A 22165-nucleotide genomic window follows, 5' to 3' on the forward strand; every position below is an offset into this window, starting at 1 on the left:
TGGTAGAGTGAAATCAAGTCATGACAAAAGCAGCCCACAGTAAATCTTACTATGGGAAACCGAAACTTTTACTAAAGCTACCAGTTTACTATGCACAATGAATTTCATTTGTAAGGAAAGAAACACTACAGGAATTGTCTTGAATTAAATGAGGGTAAGACAGCTATGTATTTCTCATATGTTGTTCCTATATGTGAGAAATTCATAATCTCTATTTTGTTCACAACAACTTTTGATAAAAAGCAAAATATTAGGTTATAGAACCCTTAAATTGTAGGGAGGAAGTAGTCACCACATATGACATTGTTCTGAGAGAAAAAAGGTTGTGGGTGATTTCTACACATTAACAAAAAAAAAAAGAGAGAGAGAGTAGCATATTAATTAGCCCAGGAGATTTTAGGCTAGAATTTATGGACAATTACCGGGCCACAAATTACTTTCTGATGGTCAACGAAGAAAGTGAAAAATTTCATGGTGCAAGTTAAATCCTTATTTCCAGCAGCTAAATTGTAGTAAGAGTGTTAAAAATTGTTCAAAATATGTCTTGTAAATAATTACTTAATATTCTATGACGGCAGGTAGTATACTATATCATAACATTATATAAAGTCGCTTTAAAGAACTAACAGTAAAGTTTTTATGATGGGCAGAAAAAAAGGTGATTTTCTGAGCAAAGTACAAAGAATTATTATGATATAAGCTCACACCACCTGGAGGAAGAAGGCTTTGAAAAGAGAGGTGATGGTGCCAGGACATGTCAGCAGATAACTTTGCTGTTTTTATAGGAACTATAGTATATACTGTGGTTTTATGTACATTGTAACTGGTTTATGCTAGTCTTACTTTAATAATACTTGAAACGTTTTATGGAAAATGACAGTCTTCATTCTTGGATTAGCTACGTATTGCTTTAACACAACCCTGCCAGGCGTTTGTTGGGATAACAGTCTACTAACCTACTCCTGATTCGGATATGAAGAGAGAGTGAAGATCACTTCAAGTATTTAACGTCATTTTAAAATGACTGCTTGTTACTGCTTGCATAGGTAACAAACACTCCAGAGCTTCACTGGCCATAAYAATAAAGGCCTAAGTTATGATTCTGAACTCCTCAGAAAGCATTTTACACTGCTACAGTATAAAAACAACCCTAAAATGACTTAATATATAACTTGTTTCTTAATACTCATTTTATACCAACTTTATACTCTCAGCGTCAAGTAAACAGCCTGATAATAAATGCGCATTTACGGTGAAAATTCTTATCTAAATTGTACTCTTGTATTATTATTCTGAGCAAAAATACAACTTGACAGCTATGCATGCTAGAAAACTTGTGCAAAATTTTTCAGTTCTTTTTGGCTTAATATAAAAGGCTTAATAGACAAAGACAAGCACCATTTCTGAAGATGAACTACCAGAACTTGCACAGCCAACTTTTTAGAGTGTGTAATCAAGACTTGTATACAATGAAATAGATTCATATTTAATATGCATATTTTTGATGAAAGGGTTGGTCTGACTTTCCTGATATTTGTCAAAGCAAGTATTTAACAACATTAAAAGCTTATTTCAGGATGACCATGTATATACTGAAAGACAAACACCTGAAATTGCATTGTCTCACTCAAAAGCATAGTATTACATGATGATACAAACCTATTATGACTTTTTTGAAAAAGTAATTTGATATCACATCATCATATTTACAAGATAACATAAAATTGTGTAAGGTATTGTGCATAGGAAGAGAAACATTTCTGTGATTTCCCATTTTATAAAACACTAATGTTAAAATACACTTTTAATGACAACTGCAGCATTAACTTACCTGCTAGCTGTTTTTACTGAGCTGTTCTTCTTGTGTCCTCTTTCTGATCGGTTGTCTCGCAAGAGTTGAAGCTATCCAAAAAAAGTTAACAGCAGTCTCATAAGCAATTCCTTTATTTAGTTTTTAGAAGCGTTATTCTGACAATACTGTTCTTTCCCATCTTGTGTCATCTTTTTAATAACTTAATTGGTGCTATTTCTATAGTTTTCAACCAAGACATTTTACAACAGTTAAAGATGACCACCTGATTAAATTTTGTTAAAGTACACTCATAGCTAAGATTGTGACACGTATCCGTCAGTTTAAAATTCCTAAAATAATTGAAAATGTAAAAACTTTAGCATTCTAAAAACATATTGGAAAGCCAAAGATTCAGTGTCCCACAATTAACTTATCCTGAACTGCAAAATTTTAAAATTTTCAATATTCACCTTTTGCATTTAATTTAAAATTTCAAAATTGCATAATGAAGAATGTTGGAGATTTCCACTTAAAAAAAAAAGTTCAGATTGGCACTTGGATCTAAACACTTATGAAGCAGTTATAAATTCTTTCGAGTCCTATAGAGCTTTTATAATTCAAAAGCTGCAGAATTGACAAATACATAGAATTAAGGCTTCCCATGACAGTGGGATACTTCACTGAAATGGTGACTCAGCTTTTAGAACAAACTTCAACTTACTTCCAAACAAACAGAGGAAGACATTTAATTCAGACTCCAATTCAGAAGTCTATTTCCAGCATTATGGTATTTGTTAGTATGAGCAAATCGGTAGTATGAGTATGAGTAAATTGGTAGTAACAGCAAAAACTGTCAAAAAATTACACTAAAGAAGTTAAAACTAGACAGTATAAAAAAATACAATGTTTCTTGGAAGTAACCACGTATTGAACAAAGTATAATATGAAATACTGTTTAGAAATGGACTACAGGTAAATGGAGCTAATATTCACAGGAAGCACGTTTAAAGGTCCACTGGAAATTAGGAAATTACAAAGTTTTTGACTTGGCCAACCATATCTCAACCTTGTGCATGAGCATGGATCTCCAAAATGTTATACCTATCTAAGAATTATGCTTGATTAATTTTTCCTCAACTATTTATAGCTTGTTTCTTGTATAAGGAGTGCTCTATCATTTCAGCTATCCAGTTTTCAAATGCAGTAAAATAGTGTAGTCTGGATTTAAAAGACAATCTGAAGGATGCACAAAGATAAGAAACCTTGTTTTGATATATTTTAGCAAAATATTTTTTTCATTTTCTTATTGTCAACAAATCAGAGTACTTGCAACTCATATCTAAATGTGGCCACAATTTTTACCAGTATAACAATCATACAATATCTATCTCATGATCAGGCTAGGGGAAACAGTCTTGCTATTATTAATACTTTTTGGCAGATCACAGTTAAAGCAAGTACAAATACAGATTAACTGTGAAACTGTAGATGTGGCTCGTTAATTACTTAATAACTTAACTTTAACTTCGAAAGCTAATTAAAAGTATTAAATCCATGCAAGTTGTTCCTATAGTTATATACTATGGACCTCCATAGCTGTAAACTTTAGTGAGAATTTTATAGGCTGCCAAAAGGGACAACTTTCACTATCATAATTGTGTTGCCCCATCGTTCCCATTTCTTTAATTTGTCTAAAAAAAAAAAAAATCCATTATTTAGCAGTAGCACCTGTATTATTTGATGATATTAGCTGTACTTCAGGATTTATGATCAGTGTGTAAATTATAAAGACAGTGAATGACAGATTATCTCTGAAAACATAGCCTTTAGAAAATACAAAATAAACATGCAGAATTTAAAAATAATTCAAATTCACTATTATCTGAGAAAAGATGAATTAATTTATCATTATATACCAGCCAAACAGAAGTTTTTCAAACTCTAACCATGCTGAATGGACATTACCAGTACGTATGATGTAGGTTAGAATATTTTTTAGCATGGAAATTTGCAAGCTGTTGTTAAGTTTAGAACCTTGAAAAGATGTAAACAGTACAAATTCCATTAACTGCTCTGTTATTTGAGACTAYATTAAAAAAAAAAGTAAAAAAAATTACTCAAACTCATTCTAATCAGTAACTTGACTACTTACAGCTACAACATTTCTGGGATAGGAAGATTAGCCCAAGGTAACTTTTTGTCATGTTTAATTCAAAGTGTGATTAACTTAGTGTGTTCCTTGTACTAGAAAATATATTTCAAAATGATGCGAGTTAAATGTGAATCATATAAAGCTGTCTGCTTGGATGTTAAATGAGTGTTAGCTTTCTGTAACATGCTAGAAGTTCACAATTTACAGCTAAAACTGTACTATGGTTTTTTTTACTCTGACAGTTTCGAGGAAGTAAAATGGCTTTGAGAGATTCAGCTTGCTCTGGAGTTCAAAAGAAGGGGAAGGGGATGGGAAAGCAGATACGCTGATTTAAACTCTGACTTATGGGAGCTAGAAGTGCTCATGACGGTTCATCCTAAGATGAACCTTCTAAAAGATTCTGTATATCTTATTTCTTTTTGATGTTTAAAATCTATTTAAACATGTAAAAGTACTAGTGAACTGATGTAGATCTAATTAAATCAACTGGGTTACATCAATTTTTATCAACTTAAAAATATACACAGGAATTTTACTCTTAAATTTCAATACTTTGCTAATGTATTCAGCTACTTTTACTGAATTCTTGAAATTAACTATATATTTTAAAAATAAAGAGAGATTTATTTTCACATTTTAAAGTTCCTGAACTGTATGTTCTCTTTGCACCTTGCTACCACCTATAAAGCAAGGTATTATGTTGCTATTCAAATATGAACATGCCTTCATATTCCCCCAAGCACACATCTGGGCTTTGGCCTTTTAGAGACTTCATTTTAGGGGCTCTTCAGCAGGCAAAATGGTAGTTTTTCTCCCCAGTATCTGCACCATGAACCTCTTCGCTCGGCTAGATACAATGGAGATTTAATAGCTCCTTTTCTACTGCTGAGGTCTTTTTTTAACCAATGAAATGCAAAAAATCGGAATTGAAGATCTTCCTGAAGCCTGTGCACTCTTGTCACTCTTCTATATTTCTGGATTTTGTGAGTCACACATTTCGCTTTCCAGAATTTATAGAACCACAATATTTAGAGATACTAACATTGATAACAAAATTAATTTAAAAAGAAAATATTCTGTCTTTTAATCTAACCTGTTAAAACCCAAACATCTTAACTGAAGTTAAGCTATTATTTCAAGATTTTTAATTAACTAAAGGGCTTTTTGAAATGCACTGCTGTTAATAAATTTTCTTGCAAAAAAAGATTAAATTAAACCTGTTTTGTTTATCATTTTAAAAAGTATTAGCCCACTGCCTCTGGAGAAGAGGTAGTTAAACTCCTTTATATATCTGAAGTAAACTGTTCTTGATCAAAGCAGTTCTTACCTGGCTATGTTCCTTCCTAGCCCCAGGGCTAAACCAATGGCTGTGGGAGAAAAAGAAAAGACAGGTTTAACAATATAACTAACAAAGCACATGCTGTCATATGACCAGTATGTGCGTGCTTTTGGGTATTTTATTGTCTGCCAGGAAAATACAGCCTTCGGCTATGCTTTATTTTAATGGGATATATTACTGAACTCTCAAAGTCTGCAGCAGTTTTGAAAGGATTGAAAGAATGCACATAGCTCTACAAATTTCACTTGTGAGTAGCCATTGGCTTTATAGGTAATTATATTTTGTCAAACAAGCTAAAACAATATATAAATACTAATAATTTAATATATTATAATGCATGTGCTATTAATAAAAGTAATTCCATCTGTATTCATCTCTAGTTAGCTGGTAGTTGTTAATGTAGTATTATTTCACAAACTGAAGTCTGAATCTAAAGTGAAATTCAAAGTCAGTAAATTCCGTGGCTTCATTTCTCAATACAATTGCACAATTTGCACTACTGGCAGCCTTATTTTGCAGAGACAAAAGTTTGGAATAATAGGTTGGCATGAAGAGACAAGAGCTGACAATGACTATTCCCTCAATAGAAATAACAGGATTTTAATACTGGTTCCCATACCCTATGATCATATAGAACTGAATTAACATGTGCTGTAGCAAGCATTATGCAAACCCAAGGCCAAATCTTGACACTTGCAAAATGAAGAGGAGAGGAAAACAACAATTAAAACAAAGGGGTCCTGAAACTACATATAGTGCCTATATTTTGCTCCTGTCACTAAGCAATGGATTTTTGGGGAAAGGGTAAAATAGTTCCATCCATTATAATACTGCATAGAAAGACCATCACATTATTCACACGTATGGTTATATGGTTTCTCTGAAAGTGACAATATAGCAGAAGATTGCAAGTTTAATCTGGTCATTTGATCACCCTTTTTCTGAAGTAATTAAATTCAATACAGTTTAGACTATAATCATATATATTTTTTCCCATAGCATACTATATCAGCTACAAAATGCCACCAAATTTTTGAGTTTAATTAATGTACTTTGAGAATAAGCAAAATCATGGAATTGTCTCGTCTGGCCTAAACTACTCTTCGCTTTTGTAAGTCCCAAATCTGGAAGTTCTTTGTTCGTGATCAGTCAAGCCTCTCATTTTTATAGTGGGAGGACATTACCATGCTCTAGAAGGAATACAAGACCCAGCTGTGACAGAAACCTAAATACGGCTAACTCCTTTTTCTACTTTTAAGGTGAGTGAGGAAAAGGAGAGGTTGGAAATGAAAATAGAATTATAGCAATAAAGTTAAAAGTATACTTTGAGATAAAAGTTAGGCGTGAATACACAATGGACATGAAACATTCATGAAATTGTATTGAACAGTACAAATTTTGTTGTAAATTAAAAGTTGAGGAGAACAGAGGGACAGTTCAGGCATGTACAACTTTGATGGTGGCAGTGGATGAAAAGAACCATCAGGTTCGTGAGTGACCCAATAAAAAAAGGTCACAGACATCCAGGTGAAAAGAAAGGTAATAGGTTAGATTTAAAATCCATGTAGACAAGTGCCTTGTCTCTGGCAATGGTCAATGGCAAATGTTTATGGAAGAGCAGTAAAATGGGGTAGGTATAGAATGATCCTTCCCAGATAAACTCTCTGAGTTTGTGGTAAATCACTGGACTACAGACTAAATAATTAATACAAGTTATTTCTATTGAAAAAATATATCACAGCAATTTGAATGAGTTTCATATTTAGACATTAAAAATATCATGTCTAGATAAAGAATAATACCCCTTCTAATGATAGTGATATTTGTGCCACATTGATTATTAAAATTTTGGCCATTCACTTAATTCCTTTTTTTTTTGCTTTGTTTGCTTGTTTGTTCTAATAAAATGAACAAAAAAGTAAAAATCATTATGAGAAAGTCTCGGCTGAATTACTCTAGGGTAGAAATAACTGAAATCACAACCTCTTTAGTTAACATCTACATCAGTGAGTAATATGATGCAATAGAAGTAGGTCAGCAGAGTAAAACAGTTGGTACTGAGGAACTGATGCTTGTACTATATGTATTTTGGGGAGTTTTGATTTTAAACTCTAGTCTGGGCCTGTGGACTCTATATATCCATTAGCAGTTAGGACATGTAAACATACCCCCAAATGTATTATTTCCTAGTCATATGTGCCCTGTGTTTTAGATTTCCAATTTGGAAAATACTGGAAAATTTCATCTTATTATTCTAACTATTTAGAAGAGATTACAAAGAAATAACACTGCTAATGTTGTCAGCTGAACAGAATCACAGTTTACACTGATGGTACACTGGAGTATCTAAATAAAATAAAGGATATTCCCTATTAAAATGTGTCCAAAAATTAATTCAACCTCTTTCCATGGAATTTATGATAACCTTCATCCTCACATGATACATTATATTTAAGATTCGAAGATGCAATGCTTGTTTATTTTCAAATACTCTAGCTTGGCATTCCGGAAATTCTTTCCTTTAGAGAAAATAAAGCAAGTATTTTAAACAACCTGCTATATTTATTATTTAGCCTGTTTTATAGCATTAAACAGTATTGTGCTTTAGAAAAGTATATACTTAAAATTAATAAAAACACATTTAGAAAGTACTGAACTTCATATTTGAGTAAGAAATACACAATGAATTACAAAGGATTATAAATACTGTTATTAAATAAGAATCACTATGTTAACTGAGCTGAGGCTCTCTTATTAGATGTTTGTACAGTTGTACAATGAGGCTTTGAGACAGAGGTACTACTGTAATGTAAATAATAATAAGAACAATTATAACTCCCATCACTGATACTCACTCATGGTGAAGAGAATCCTGGGACAAGTGAACTGTTTTCCTGCTACCACCTGGTCCTGGAGTAATCTAAAGGAGATAAGTAGGAAAATAGATCCTCTTTGAATTACGATGCAATATAAGCACACAATGATTATTTATCAGGAAAACATATTGCAGATACTGAGGAAAATCTAGAGACAGCACACTAATAAAGTAAATGCAGCTGGCACTATCTGTAATTTTTAAGAAAAGTCTGAGTTGTAGAAAGGTTCTGTGTAACATTTACCAAAATCCTTTATGTCTAACTCTGAACAGATTTTATTTATGTCAGGGAGGCAGGTTACTTCTGAAAACTTCATGAAGCACTTACTTTTCTAAAAGTGGAAGTTAGATATTTTGAAAATCATATTCAATGCGTCATCTTTAATTTTTGGATAAGAATGGCAATAAATACATTCAAAAACACTCCCGGCCTTTGTATCCAATACAAAATTTTAGAAACTCAAGTTGATGCAGAATAAGAAGCAAAGATAAAATGATATTTACAACACTATACTGTAGAGCTTGTCTATGCCTTCATTTGAACAGAAACCAAAATGACATAATATTCTCAAATTTTTAAGAATGATCTTAAGAATGCACATGCAGACATCTGCTGTAGTGTGCAGGAGATGATGATATTCTGGTATTATTCAAAAATGTATTCAAGCAGCTTCATTTTTATCTTTAGAAACTGCTTAATAGAACTAATTTGTTGGCATGTGAAGATAGGTAAAAGAATTAGGGACCAAGTTGCAGGCTTGAAGAAACAGAGCTGAAAGCAAGCTACTCCTGTTGGAAAGAATGCAGGAACAAATATTCGGTTCCCTTGGAGACAGTTTCATAGTCAGTAGATGACCAAAGGTGGGACAGAAGTCAGTCATTCTGCCAGTTTGAAAGGAGACCACAAAAGCTCAGCAAATAACACATATATATGGCTCAGGTTTCCTGAAAGTACCCAAGCAGAGGATTCACAGCTAAAAGCAGCCGTCTCCTCGTGAAAAGAACAATGCGCTCCACTTGCAAAGAAAATCCCTACTCCCACATGGTTTTACAATGGGGAAAAAACAGGGCGTTTGGAGCTCCGTGTCTGGAAAACTTTCAAAGAACACATACTGAATAAAGTGAAAGTTCCACAGGGTTAAAGTATTTGGCCAAAATCTGCATCTTTCACCTAAAGAATAACATTACAAAGGGCAGAATCGAGGCACCCTAAAGTGCTGTTGCTTTTCTGGCTGGTGGTGATTGAGAAGAATTTTCAATAATTTACTGCAGAAAAGTCTATGCAAATATCTAAATCCCTGGTAAAGGAGATCATAGCAACTACGCAACCTTGCTACCTCGAGGACTGCCTGCAGCACAGAACACGCACGGCAGAACAGCACCTAGTGGTCTACCAGCATCTACAGCTTTACTAGATTGACTGAGGCCTTGCATAGCCACGTGATAACAATAAAACAGTGATCAAACTTTACACAACAACTTCTAGAATGTTATAGTTTATCTTAGAATTGGAGCAAGAAACATCAATTCACAAGGACAGACCTAGAAATGCAAAATAAATATTTTAAATATGTAATTGATAATTTTTAAGATTAATAACTAAACTTCCGCTTTAACACCATAGGTAAACATGTAGCTCAACTCTTGAGAGTTACATCCTGCATTAATCTCAAAATGAGGTTTTCATGCTGTTCCAGTGGGTATCCCTGGAATACAGTAATCCATTTTCTACACCATGGCCATAAGAAAAGCCGACTGTGCCTATGTCATGCTTTGTTAGAGGTTCATGATCACATTATCTCATGGTGGACCTGACACTTTTATTCAGTTTACAGTATGTTCTGTGTACAGGCAACTTATTTCCTTTGCCAGGGCTGCTGACAACCTTTTCCACACTATATTAATCTTGTTTACAGGCTTTATCTTGGTACAAATATCAGAAAACTGAACTTTTTATCTCAGAGAGAAAATAAACAACATGTTGACAGAAGCAAAAGCTATTTTCTAGACTAAAATTGGTTGTTTACCTGCAGCCATACTTATGGAAACAAGTCTTCAGCTCACTCAAAATACATAATCCAAAACTTAATAAGCATGGAAATTTCAAGAAAACTCACTTGATAAATTGCCAGTTCTAAAATAATATATAAAACAAAGAAATATGGCTTTCCACTAGATTACGTGAGAACATGAATTTGTTTGGAATATAGTCACAATTGATCAGAGTGGACTAGTGCAGGTTTCTCTTACGTACCCTAGATAACTTCAGTTACTAAGCAGCCATAGAACATTTGTAAAATTAAACTCATAATGCCTGCATAGATCTTTATGCAAGACTGAATGCCGATTATTGCAAGATTCGCAATCTTTTAATGCGTATTCATATTTGTAAAACTGTCATCTGGTGTGAAAAAATAAAGCTATTGCCTCTCTTCCTCTGCTAAGTCACTATGAGCAAAATCTCCTGTAGGAGCCCTTTGGAATCACCACTGAAGAGAGCACCAGTCGTTCCAGACACAGAACGCTGAAGTCAGAACAAACACCGGCTCAGTTGTTCGGATCCTCTGCTCAGGCAGAAAAATTGCAAAGCTGTCTGGAATTGTTTTAGGTGATGAAGTCCCAGAGAAGAAAATAAGGGATTAAAGTAAGTACTAGCTTTCTGTTGGATAAATAGGTATAAACAGCATTGAAGTTTTACATAACTAGAATTTTGTTGGAGTTGTGTGTGTGTGTGTGCGTGTATCTCAATATATATCAGGGAATTAGAATCACAGTGAGTGTTTAGAAGACTTACAAATCAGGCCTGCTTTAAACTTTACTAAATTCATTCTTTAACAACACACTTGTTGTCAATTCTTACACAATATTAATCATCGTCACTACATATATAGAACTGCTAGCTTTTAACAATCATATTCTAAATTAGCCGTGAGCATACAATACCATGGAGCTGATGCCATATAGTTAGCACTGACGTCTATAGTCCTTGATGGTCCTTAGTCACCGAGGCCAAGATGATCAGGATGGAGAGCTCCTTGATGAGAGAAGCTGGAATTGAAGCGGGCCTGTGTTTCTTCTCATCAAATTTTCCTTGCTTATGCCTGATATTTTTATGCCATTACTCCCTCTCAGAAAGGGGGAAGGGGTTTCCTCTGCTCCTGATACTGCTTAGCTTGTTTTCTTTTGTCTTGCCAATCTTCCTCCTGTGTATTTGGGAGGACTTATCTTGTACTTATCTTGTGCTTTGTCTGGCAACTTCTCGTTTTTGGATGCCACCTACATGCAACTATACCCATTTGTGTTTGCCCCTCTTGTGATCACCTTGTTCACATACCTACAGAAAATGTTTATAAATAGGATTTCACTCAGCAGAAATGTTGAGCACAGCAACTGTTACTGTTATATGCTAAGAACAGGTAAGTAAAGATACAAAATAGACAATGCAGCTGCTTTCACCTATTTCAGGACTCACAAAAGAATGAGATTACAGCAAGGCATGGAGAGCTTTCTAAGTCATACCCTCCTTTTCTAGTTAATTTTTCTTCTTTCCAAACAAGGAAGAGGCTATTTACCATCTACTGTTAAGTATTTTGAGAGTTATGAACAAAAACCCACCCCATTCTAGGTAGAATTGACAGCAAGCTGCAGTTAAATGCTAGAACTGTTGAAGTTTTACATTTTCAGAGTAGATATTTTTGTCTTAAACTATAATTTTGTTTATAGTTTTTAATGGAACACTTCCATTAAATCAACAAATGAGGGTAGAGGGAAAATCGACTTTGCCAATAATAAAATATACATTTGCATATAAAATTACTTTCAAGTAATGAAACAGGTTGCCGAGAGAGGTTGTGCAGTCTCCATCCTTGGATGATTTAAAGACCAGATTGAATAAAGCTCTGAGCAACCTGGTCTGACCTCATGGCTTGCTTTGAGCAGGAGGTTGGACTTTATGACCTCTAATCCGAATTATCCTAACTGAGTTGATTTCAATATATCTGTGCCTGAGTTTACCCAAAAAAGAAAATGTACATACATGTTGGGGTATGTCTTCAAAGAAAAGTGATCCTTTTAATGAATATGGATCTTTTAATGAAATAAATATTATAATGCTATTTTAATTACATGCGCTTGCTGTAGGTTGAAAAAGCAAGCCACAGCCACCTGCCAACAAAAAATAAAATAACACTAAACAAAAATAGGTGATATCAATACTCAACAATTATGTCCACCTCTTATTTGAGGTATATTTTAAATTTCAGCCCATTAAATACTCATTCAACTATACCTCTTCCCCCTAATTTTTCCCATACTATCAGGTATAGGTATTTACTTTACTAGGTACAGGTAAGTGGCTAGGTACATTTCTTCTTTATAATTTATGTTTAGCTTAGGAAGTAAACTTTATACAAAATATAAGCTACATCCTATGGATAAGAGAGTATTTATTGGACCTTGGCTATGTTTTTCATTACTGGAAAAGTACATTTATCTTAAAATTTAAGTGATATTGAAATACTGAAATTGACAGGTTTTATTTTAAATTGAATTTTACACCAAACAACTCCAGAGTGCACACTGAAAAGACATTACTGAGCTCATTTTTTTCAGGCCAGATATAATTAACAGAATGTTATTTCCTTACTATGTAAAAAAGTTTAAAGAATCCACACAAATAATTACACAAATACTTGACTGAAATGCTTAACTTAGCCATCACAGTGTCAGGTTCATAATATGTTCAAACAATAAAATTTCAGCAAAAACTTAGTTATGCAGAGGACACCAACCACTTTTCTAAATGAAAGAATAGGTCCTAGTTTTCCTTTCTATAAGTCAACCACCATGAACAACAAACTACAGACTAACATATATAAAAGTTGATTTTATCAAGTAAATCTTTTAAAATCCACGAAAACAAAAGGTACTTTTCTGGGTTCATATATTTATAGTAACTTTCCCTAAAAACACTAAGCTGATGAATACAATTTGAAAACTTTAGTATAACTCCATTCTTTTCAGGCAAGAGTTTTTGCTTAACAAGTTGCTGCCCAAAACAAAATACAATTAAAATCAAACCCCAGACAACACGATGTGGCAGTGGAAACTGATACAGTTTTAACTACAGCATCATAATGGCACTTCCATAATTCACAGACCTTTAATTGCCAATTTATAGGAAATTAGATCAAAAAATATCAAGGGAAGAAGCAAAGAAAATCTAGTCTTTAAATTTTATAACCCAGGATAAGAGCACTGTTATTATTTTCATCATCAATTTATTATCACTAATTTTATACCCTTTTTTACTAGAAGCACAGGAAAGCAAATGTTTCTACCACTAACTTCTCATTTTTGCAATTACATCAGCATAGTCAGCACAGTAAAACAAAAAGTATCTCAGGTTTTCCTTCCCTCTGATACCGCAAAGTCTTTCCTATCAAAATTATTACACTATGTTGTAAATTATATTATAACAAACAAAGCTGTGGATTTCAAATACATCCTTTAAAAGCCATAGACACAAGTTATTTGATTTGGAGCGATATAAAAACCCACCAAAATTAATACATTTTTCACAGTATGCATTTCTGAATATTGCCATAATCCTAGCTTGATGTTACCATTACATTTTTATTCCCTCTACAGACATGCTCTTGCTAAAGGGCCCAAACTGACCATTCAAGAAAAGCATCTCTTCATGGTACAGATTGCCCTTATGTGATGCTCAATCAAACCCATTCTATGAAGTCTTCATGAATCCACTGGCACTTCACGGTCCACTGGCAGAATAGTTAGTTTTACACCAGTTTCTTGCTAATCCAGTTATAATTCTTTAAAAGTGACATCCTACTAACATGAAGTGTTGTGAAGTTCAAGATAGATCATTGGCATTATGTTTGCAAAATATATGCAGTGATAAGGAAGGAGGAATATAAGCTCAAGAAAAATAGGTGAAAAGACATGAACTTTAATCCTACTGCAAACGCACCTCATTTGTCTGCATATATTTTATTGTTTTGTATTCATAAAAAATGAAACAAAAATCTACATGCCCTAAATAAAATGCGAATCAGTAAGTTTCTTGGAGTTAAAGAATAAGTCCAAATTCCTCAGTCTCACTAGTGATTTCACACACTGTTCACACACTGAGTTTTCTCTACATTTTTTTTCACACAATTGATCAAAATATCTCTATCTCTTTGTACATCTTTTCAACTGAAAGATTAACAGCTGGAGAAGGAGAAACTAAGGTTTTTGAGACTAGAAAAAGAGAAGTCCACTTGCAAACATAGCTCCTTCAAACAAATATGTAAAATTTAAACATCATTTATAAAATGGCAAATTAGGGAATTTCCCTGTAAATCAATGCTATTACACCTTTTTTCTCCATTGCTTTAAAATAAAACCTGAATTTGAAAGGCATATTATAAAATTGAACAAGACTTTTGGGAAGAGAATGGGATAAGTATTTTTTAGTTGACATGGTAACACTGATGGAAAATATCACAAATCAGATCTTTGTTGAATGGAGATATTCTTGTATACTATAGAATAGGCTTTGACAATACATTGCACTGACATACATTAGGGTATATGCTGCCTTTAGATATGTGAGCGAATACCACTCAAGGGGCTGTTAAGCCAGAGGAATTAAGTACCAACACATAATGTAAAACAAATTATTGAGTCTGTAGAGAAAGCATCAGGTAACATGAAAAGTGAAAGTTTTAGTCTGGAAAGAAATTAATAAGAGCATTCCTTTTGGGACCTCTCATGTTTAATGTGGAACAGTACCAAGTGGCTCCCTAGTTCCAAGAGCAGCTCAGAACATTGCAAAAAATGAACTGATTTTATTGAGGGTTAGTAAGAGTGTCAAGAAGAAAATATAAACCAGAAAAAAAAAATTTTTTTAATTAAGCCAATTCTAGGTAAAAAGACACACATAACATCCAGAGGTCTACATAAACATACTACATAGCATCACTATTTCAATTTGAATTGCATCTTCTAGTTAAGAAAAATAACTATACTAGGAAAAAGGAAATCTTCATGGTAGCTGTCATATTAGACATAATAAAACAAAGTAACAGTCAAAATTTTGCAACTTTGTTACTCTCTAAACTCTGTAAATTGCCTAGAGTGCAAAAAGCTACTGTTTAATGCTGAGGTGTGCACGGGGCATATGAAAAATCTTCATTACGGTATTTTAGCTGTCTGTTTAGAAGTCAAACTCATTCTAGGGTGAAATCTTAGCTTCATTAAGTCAACAGGATTTTGACTTCAGTAGCACTAGGATTTCATCATTACTAGTTAAGAATGACCTAAAATTCTGGAAAGATGTTTTTGCATTTAAATTTCTCATCAATAACTGAAGTTAGCACACAGTGATATGGACAGGAGGAGCAGAGCATAGTGATTAGGTTACTAGGCTTGACCTGGGAGATGTGGGTTCAATTCCTTGTTCTGCACACACTTTCTGTTTTGACCTTTGGTAAGTCATTTTCTTCAGCTCAGTTCCTTATTTGGAAAAAATCAACAAAAACCGTACAAACAAGACCAGCCCCTCAAAAAACAAACAAACAAATGGAATAGTATTTCCTCACTTCCTTAATGTAATGTAACAACAGTAAAGATTGTACCAAAGTAAAGGATATAAAAATATTCCATCATTAAGGCATATGCTTTAAGAGTGCTTGAAGTATATTATTAAAGGTGATTTTTACTCCCCCTGCCACAGGACTTATTACAGGAAACAGAAAACATCAATATTAAATGCATTCAACTTTCAGTCCTTCTAGCTCTCAACAGTGGAAGCATTTACGTGTATAAGCAGAACTACTCGTAAGCAGAACTCTTTGCAAGTACAAGCCTTAACAATATGACAGTTCACGGCAGTATAAGCTTACTCAGAGGGGATTAAAAAACACATGCACACAACAAAACCCCCATTTTCAAATCACTGTCCAGCTTCAGTAGCAAGCTATGAGTGGCCTCTACTGGCTGACCAAAGGCTACATAAGTCACTAAGCTTTTGCTGTATGTTATGTATGACTGGTATCATCAAGCATGTGAAGAAATGCTCATATAAAGAATATATTCAACAGTAGTAGGTAAATCACATACACCATGGCTAAAAATAAAAAGCAAATACAATGTGAGTCATATATATTTATAGAAAGAGTGGGAAAAAATATCTTTAATCTTGGTGCTCCTAAAATGTGTCAAAATATATACTGTAAATATATATGCACATACAAGTCTAGGAGGGAATTTACTATGATATACTCTGCTAGCTCTAAAGGTGAATACAAGCATGAATCCCAAGTAGTTTATAATTCAATCGGTTTATATATAAAGGCCAAATTACTTCAATTATGATATCAATGTTTTGATTTAGATGCACACTTGTGTGTTGCGTCATCCGAATAGGCATAAAACCAGAGACTGCAGAGCTATTCTTTTCAGAAACACATGCAATAGATGTTGTGTTTTCCCCAGTTATAAAATTAAATACGTTACAGAAAAACAATTAAAAAATTAGCAATGAAAAAACTAAAGTATGAATGCAAGTGCATCTATCATTACAATGACAATCTAAAATTTGCTCAAATTACACGAAAATGTTACTTTTATTAACAAAGAGAAGTATTATAATTAAAGATACTTAAGTATAACTAAAAAGTTGCTTTCACAAGACAATAATTGTGGATAGCACAACTTGAATGGGGGAGAATAAAAGTTGCCCAAAGCACAACTAATAGTGAAAAATATGTATTAGATTATTCTGGAATATCAATATTCAATTTAAAAAGCTAATATACGATGGAAGTTTAAAAAAATAAAAAGACCAAACAAAACAAAAGATAGGACCACTAGTAAGAAAGTCATTCTTTTACTTCACCTTCCTTTTCTGTAGGAATATGTACCTGCTTTGCCATTCACCCACATTTTAATTGCAGCATATTAAGAAGGATTATTGTCAAACATAAATGACTAATGATGCCAAAAGGTGACTGCCTTCGAAACTAGCAGTTTTGTGCTCACACATAACATTGTATTCTATAATATTTCCAGCCTCTGTTCCGAGATCTTCCTCATTTCAGAATTCAGTCCCATTATCTTGACTGCTCAAAATTGTTCACAGGGTTATCTAGCTGACATATAAGATAACCCTCCATCTCACTAGACACCACTGGGATATGACATACTGACCCACAGTAAGCCCTGATTATTAGCCTGAAATATATACCATATAAATGGAGCTTCTAGCCAAATAATTTGTTTTAAAGTCTTTTCATCTTACTCATACATTAAAACTCATTTTAAACATGCTGACATTGGCTCCATTAATTCATATAACAATGAACGTTATTTAGATGCATTAATGTTACATTTCCACTATCAGACAACAGATGAAAACTCTTACTATGAATAGAATGCAAACTGCAAACAATGCCTTTTAATTTTCAAGAGAACTGAATTTTAATCAGTTATAACTAAACAAAAAAAAAAGGCCAACCACTGGAATTAAGCAGAATGCACTCTTGCCTATACGCATAAAAGCCCACAGTCTGATCTGACACAGTAAAGGTTATAGCAGACAGAAGCACAGAGAGGTCTCCTCAGGCTGTGGCATCTTTTCCATACTACTACACTTCCAGTGTTTGAGAAAGTGGTTAGGATTACTGGTCATAAATAGAGGTGGATAGAATAGATCTGCTATTATAATTCACCCTTCCCTCTCAGCTGAAGAAGTTTCTTATTTTCGCCCCTGGAGTTCTGTACAGTCTTAAAGCCTTTAACCAGCTGTAAGTATCATTTGCATGAAAATCTCCTTGGCTTTTGATTGCCACACATGAAAACCACTGAGATGTATTTCAGACTGTTCAACAAAGTGCAAACAGTAAGAATAACTTAATTATTGTCAGGACAGTGAGATGACAGGACGATGGTATTAGAGAACGTTGACTGCAAGACACCTGAGAATTTCCCCCATGCACAAAACAATCCTGGTATCAATAACTTTTGGTTTAAAATGCTACATTTCAGTAAGATTTGGAATAAAACGTCTTTCAAAATTTATATAGTTCGATAATAGCAAACCTTGTAAAATTACACATTTGAATTACTGAAATAAAAGCCTGAATTTTCTCCCTTTAGACTAGATAACATTTAAAGAACAAGCATCCACAAAACAATTTTTGATCATTTCAGGTGAAATTCAGTCCTATGAGATGGGCCCATACAAGTGATATAACAGCAAGAGAAAGGTTTTAGGGGAGTTTCAATTACCAACTTGACAAATTTCACTATTGTCAATATTATATGTGGACGATACTTTTCCTTACTTTGAGCTTGTTCTTCCTTGTATGTTTTATCCTGAAAGCTTACGTATGATTGCCCAATTTTAGAAATCTCTGCATTTGCCACTTTCTCTACTGTCTGCACTTGCAATGTATGACAATAACCATTGTTTCAAATTGTAAATGTAAATGTCAGTCAGTTGAACAGGAGAACCAAGCAGGAAGCTCAGAAATCAACTTTTCATGGGGCACTTTTAAGGTCAGGCTAAACTCAGACTTAAGATATCTTTTCTATTTTCCTCCCTAAGCAAAATGATGTAAAAATAAAATACATTCTAAAATATATTACAATAAATATATTTTTATTGGTTCTCAAATTTTTCCATCATCTTGTTTTCAAATATCAAATGTAAATAATTCATGAATTCTATTATAGAAGAAATGGAAACAAATAGGTTATAACAGAAAAAAAAATCAAAGTGGTAATTCCACCTATACATTTTAAAAGGGATTGTCAAGCTTCTTAGGTTTCATAGTGGTCCCAACACTGGGATATCAAAACTTGAAAAAGGTGATATTGCACTTGAAAATTTCTAATGTAATGCAAGTACTGAAGATGTATCCTATACCAAAAGCTCATGCATGAATTGTGCAAAGGCACCATTAACTCAGATTTCGAGACTAAACTATCTATCTTGCTTTCAGCTCTCTTATCAGTGAGTGTGCTTCAAGGTTTTCTTTGTGTGATACTAAGACCTACATAACGGAAAACTCTCTTAAGTGAGAGCCTATTGCTCCTTATGGTAATTTAAATTTGTGATGCTTTGAAATGATGGCTATCCCAAAAAGCTATCTCATAAAGGAAGGCAAAGCTTATGTCTTAGGAACACAATGGACACTTCTCTAGCAAGATGGAATATCACTGCTATTTTATTTGGGCTTTTCTGATTATTGACATGAAAATAAGTCATATGTTTTTCACAGTGCATTCAATATCCATTTGCTTTGCTATGCAAAGCAAACACTATGCTGTTATGCTGTTTTGTTAAAGCAGTGGATGTTTATGAACTTGTGCTGTCAAGTTAAACTTAGTTTTACTCTTAGTGTTATTATTCTGGCAGGAAGTTGTGTTTAGCATGCAAAACTAATTTTTGCTCTTTTATTTCTAAATTTAAAAATATGTAGAGGAAACCAAGTTTGGGGGGTAGAGGAGTGTGTGTGCGACTGAGGAGGACAGAGAAAGGTGGCTGACTCAGTAGCTGCCTCTACAGCGAGATGGAAATCAGGGCACTATTCTCATTTACAGGCTCTTGTTCCATTCCTGGGATTAAGGTGAGTGGGTGACACCTCAAGTTTCCCCCAGTGTCCGTGGTGGCATCAATTTTACTTGGCTAGCTGGATCCATTATAATAGTTTTTGGCTCTTACACAACACATAAGCTGCCTTGGGCTTCTGAAATTTCTGATAAGACAGTGCGCACACAGCTTCTGGCTGCCAAAATCAGATCCTTTACTTATGAAGCACTGGTAAAGCGCAACAGTAGGGGTTAGGTAAGAGTAGGACAAGAACAGTAACTGCTATGTTGGGTTCTGACTGAAAAGGGGGCCAAGTAAAGAGCATTTTTCTCTTGTTGCAAGTGTTTAAAGACGATGTTGCAGGAGAAAGACAGTAACATCATTTCTCAGACTCTAAGTTGCTCATTACTGAGCAGGAGCATTCACCAGTAAGGCAGCTGCCACAAAGCTGGAAAGCACATATGGCCAGGTCCTACAGAAGACTGATGTTTCACCCACCTTAGGATGGAGACCATACATCAGAGAAGCAAGGCCAGTGGCTAGCAGCAGTCCCTAACAAAATCCCAAGGGAATCTTAAGTTGCCCTCACTAGTGAATTAGAGGCACAGATACTAGCTAAACTACTGATGGGAGATAAGATCTAATGGGCAGGCTAGCATTTGCTCTGTTAATAAGGCAAGGGAAAAACAAAACAAACAAAAAAAATCCAGACGACAAGGAGAAGCCAAAATTCAAGCATTCAAAAGGAAAAGCCACTGCCACAAAGGAGACCTTGAATCAAATTACAGCATTTCATATTTATATGGGTATGTCATTCTGCAAACTGCTAGAACTAATTCAGTCCTTGATAAAGACAAATCACCCTAAAGGCTTACAACTTGTATTAGAGCATGACATGGCTCCTGAGACTACGTCTAAGATCAGGAAAAGGGTGGAGGGGAGTAATGACATGGAAATCAATACTACTATGAGTGACAGTCACTAGCTTGAAAAGTTCTACTTGTCCAGAAGTTTTGAGTGACTATTTGTGGTACAATCTGATGGTTTCCAAGATGTATACTTCAAATTTCAGTGAAAGAATCCATTTTCAGTACCAGTGCAAAGGTAAGTATTCTTATATGGGATCCTTGATAATGACAATAATGACTTGATTTTAGTTTGGGATGGAAGGAAGAGGAAAAGAAGGCAGAATGAAAGCAGAAGATACCAAGTGTAAAGGTTACCATGTTCTCACAAGACACTTTTCTGGTATGAAGGCTCAATTTCAATACAAGCGAGAAAGTAAGGAACAATCTTAAAAGCTCATTCCAAGAAAGAAAGATTTCTTTTTTCTTCCCCCAATATTAAACATACTTTTCATACTTCAGGAACAGCAGGTGGAAAAAAATAAGAGTATTTAGAAAAAATAGAGTATTTGGAAAAGCACACCTTCCCCAAAATTTACACTAAGATTAAAAACTAAGAGGTTATTGAAAGATAATAGTGACTAGACCCTTTGTTGCATCGTGCTTGAGGAATTCTTTGAATCTCCCTGTTTGGTTTGAGACTTAAAGACATCAGGTTAATTAACTTGATTCATCTTCTATCCTATCTTCTAGATGCTTGAGTAATAACATCACCATCACAAAGCTCTGTTCAATGCAGTACTTGTTATCCAAGTTGGTTGTGGTATGGCATGGGACACAGTTTACAAAACAAGTTAATAAGTGTGCATTTCACTTGCTACCTATGCATAACTGACTTTTGCTTACTAAATTCAAGTTTCAGGATCAGTACTTTTTATTTATTTACTGAAGAAAAACTATGCTGATGGGCTATTCCATTTCCAGCCAGGTAGCTAGAGACTTAACACAGTGCTGGAATGGAGGCTGAACTGAGAGTACTCAGCATATTATGAAGATTGGTTTGCAGGCAGATTTGGGACTAGAAAACATGGTAGGCTCCCAGTTGTTGACAAGTCAGACACCAAGAAGCCCAGAGTATGTTAGAAAAATAAAGATTGCTCATCAGGAGAAATTTTGTCGATTTAGTTATTGAACTTGATACCACAAAATTAACTGGAATCTGCTGGTTTAAGAAAAGTAATTGCAGATAAGCAGCTCAGTTTTGCTTGGGGAAACACACATACATAGGCAGAACTGAACATTTGGCTGACTCTCTTAAGAGATTGAATTTGATGGCAGCTTTCAAGAAATATTATATATTGGCAGAGAGCACTGTTGCCTGCATCATACCTCCTGACAGAGTTCAGTTGTGTAGGTGGCCAAGGGATAATTCTCAGAAGAAAAATATATGGAAATAGCCAGTTGGATTTGGCATTATGGCCCTGGTCCAAACTTGCATCTGTTAGTAGTAGTCTTCTGCACTGGAAAAGTAGTAAGCACCTTTGGATCTTCATGGACTGT

The 22165-nt window shown here is 34.3% G+C and overlaps 1 protein-coding gene across 2 annotated transcripts in view; it reads right to left on the minus strand.

Moving 5' to 3' along the window:
• The window catches only part of GPATCH2 (G-patch domain containing 2), a 131971-nt gene that overhangs the window by 32773 nt on the left and 77033 nt on the right, over positions 1 to 22165 (minus strand). For both annotated transcript variants that reach the window (XM_026088841.1, XM_026088843.1), the window contains 3 exons: positions 8139 to 8203; positions 5272 to 5311; positions 1832 to 1902 (listed from right to left, as the gene is read on the minus strand). In XM_026088841.1, coding sequence (XP_025944626.1) covers positions 1832 to 1902; positions 5272 to 5311; positions 8139 to 8203 — 176 coding nt within the window. The remainder of the gene's footprint in view (positions 1 to 1831; positions 1903 to 5271; positions 5312 to 8138; positions 8204 to 22165) is intronic.

Source organism: Apteryx rowi, unplaced genomic scaffold, assembly GCF_003343035.1.
Source record: "Apteryx rowi isolate R43461 unplaced genomic scaffold, aptRow1 scaffold_79, whole genome shotgun sequence".
Classification (NCBI taxonomy): Eukaryota; Metazoa; Chordata; class Aves; order Apterygiformes; family Apterygidae; genus Apteryx; species Apteryx rowi.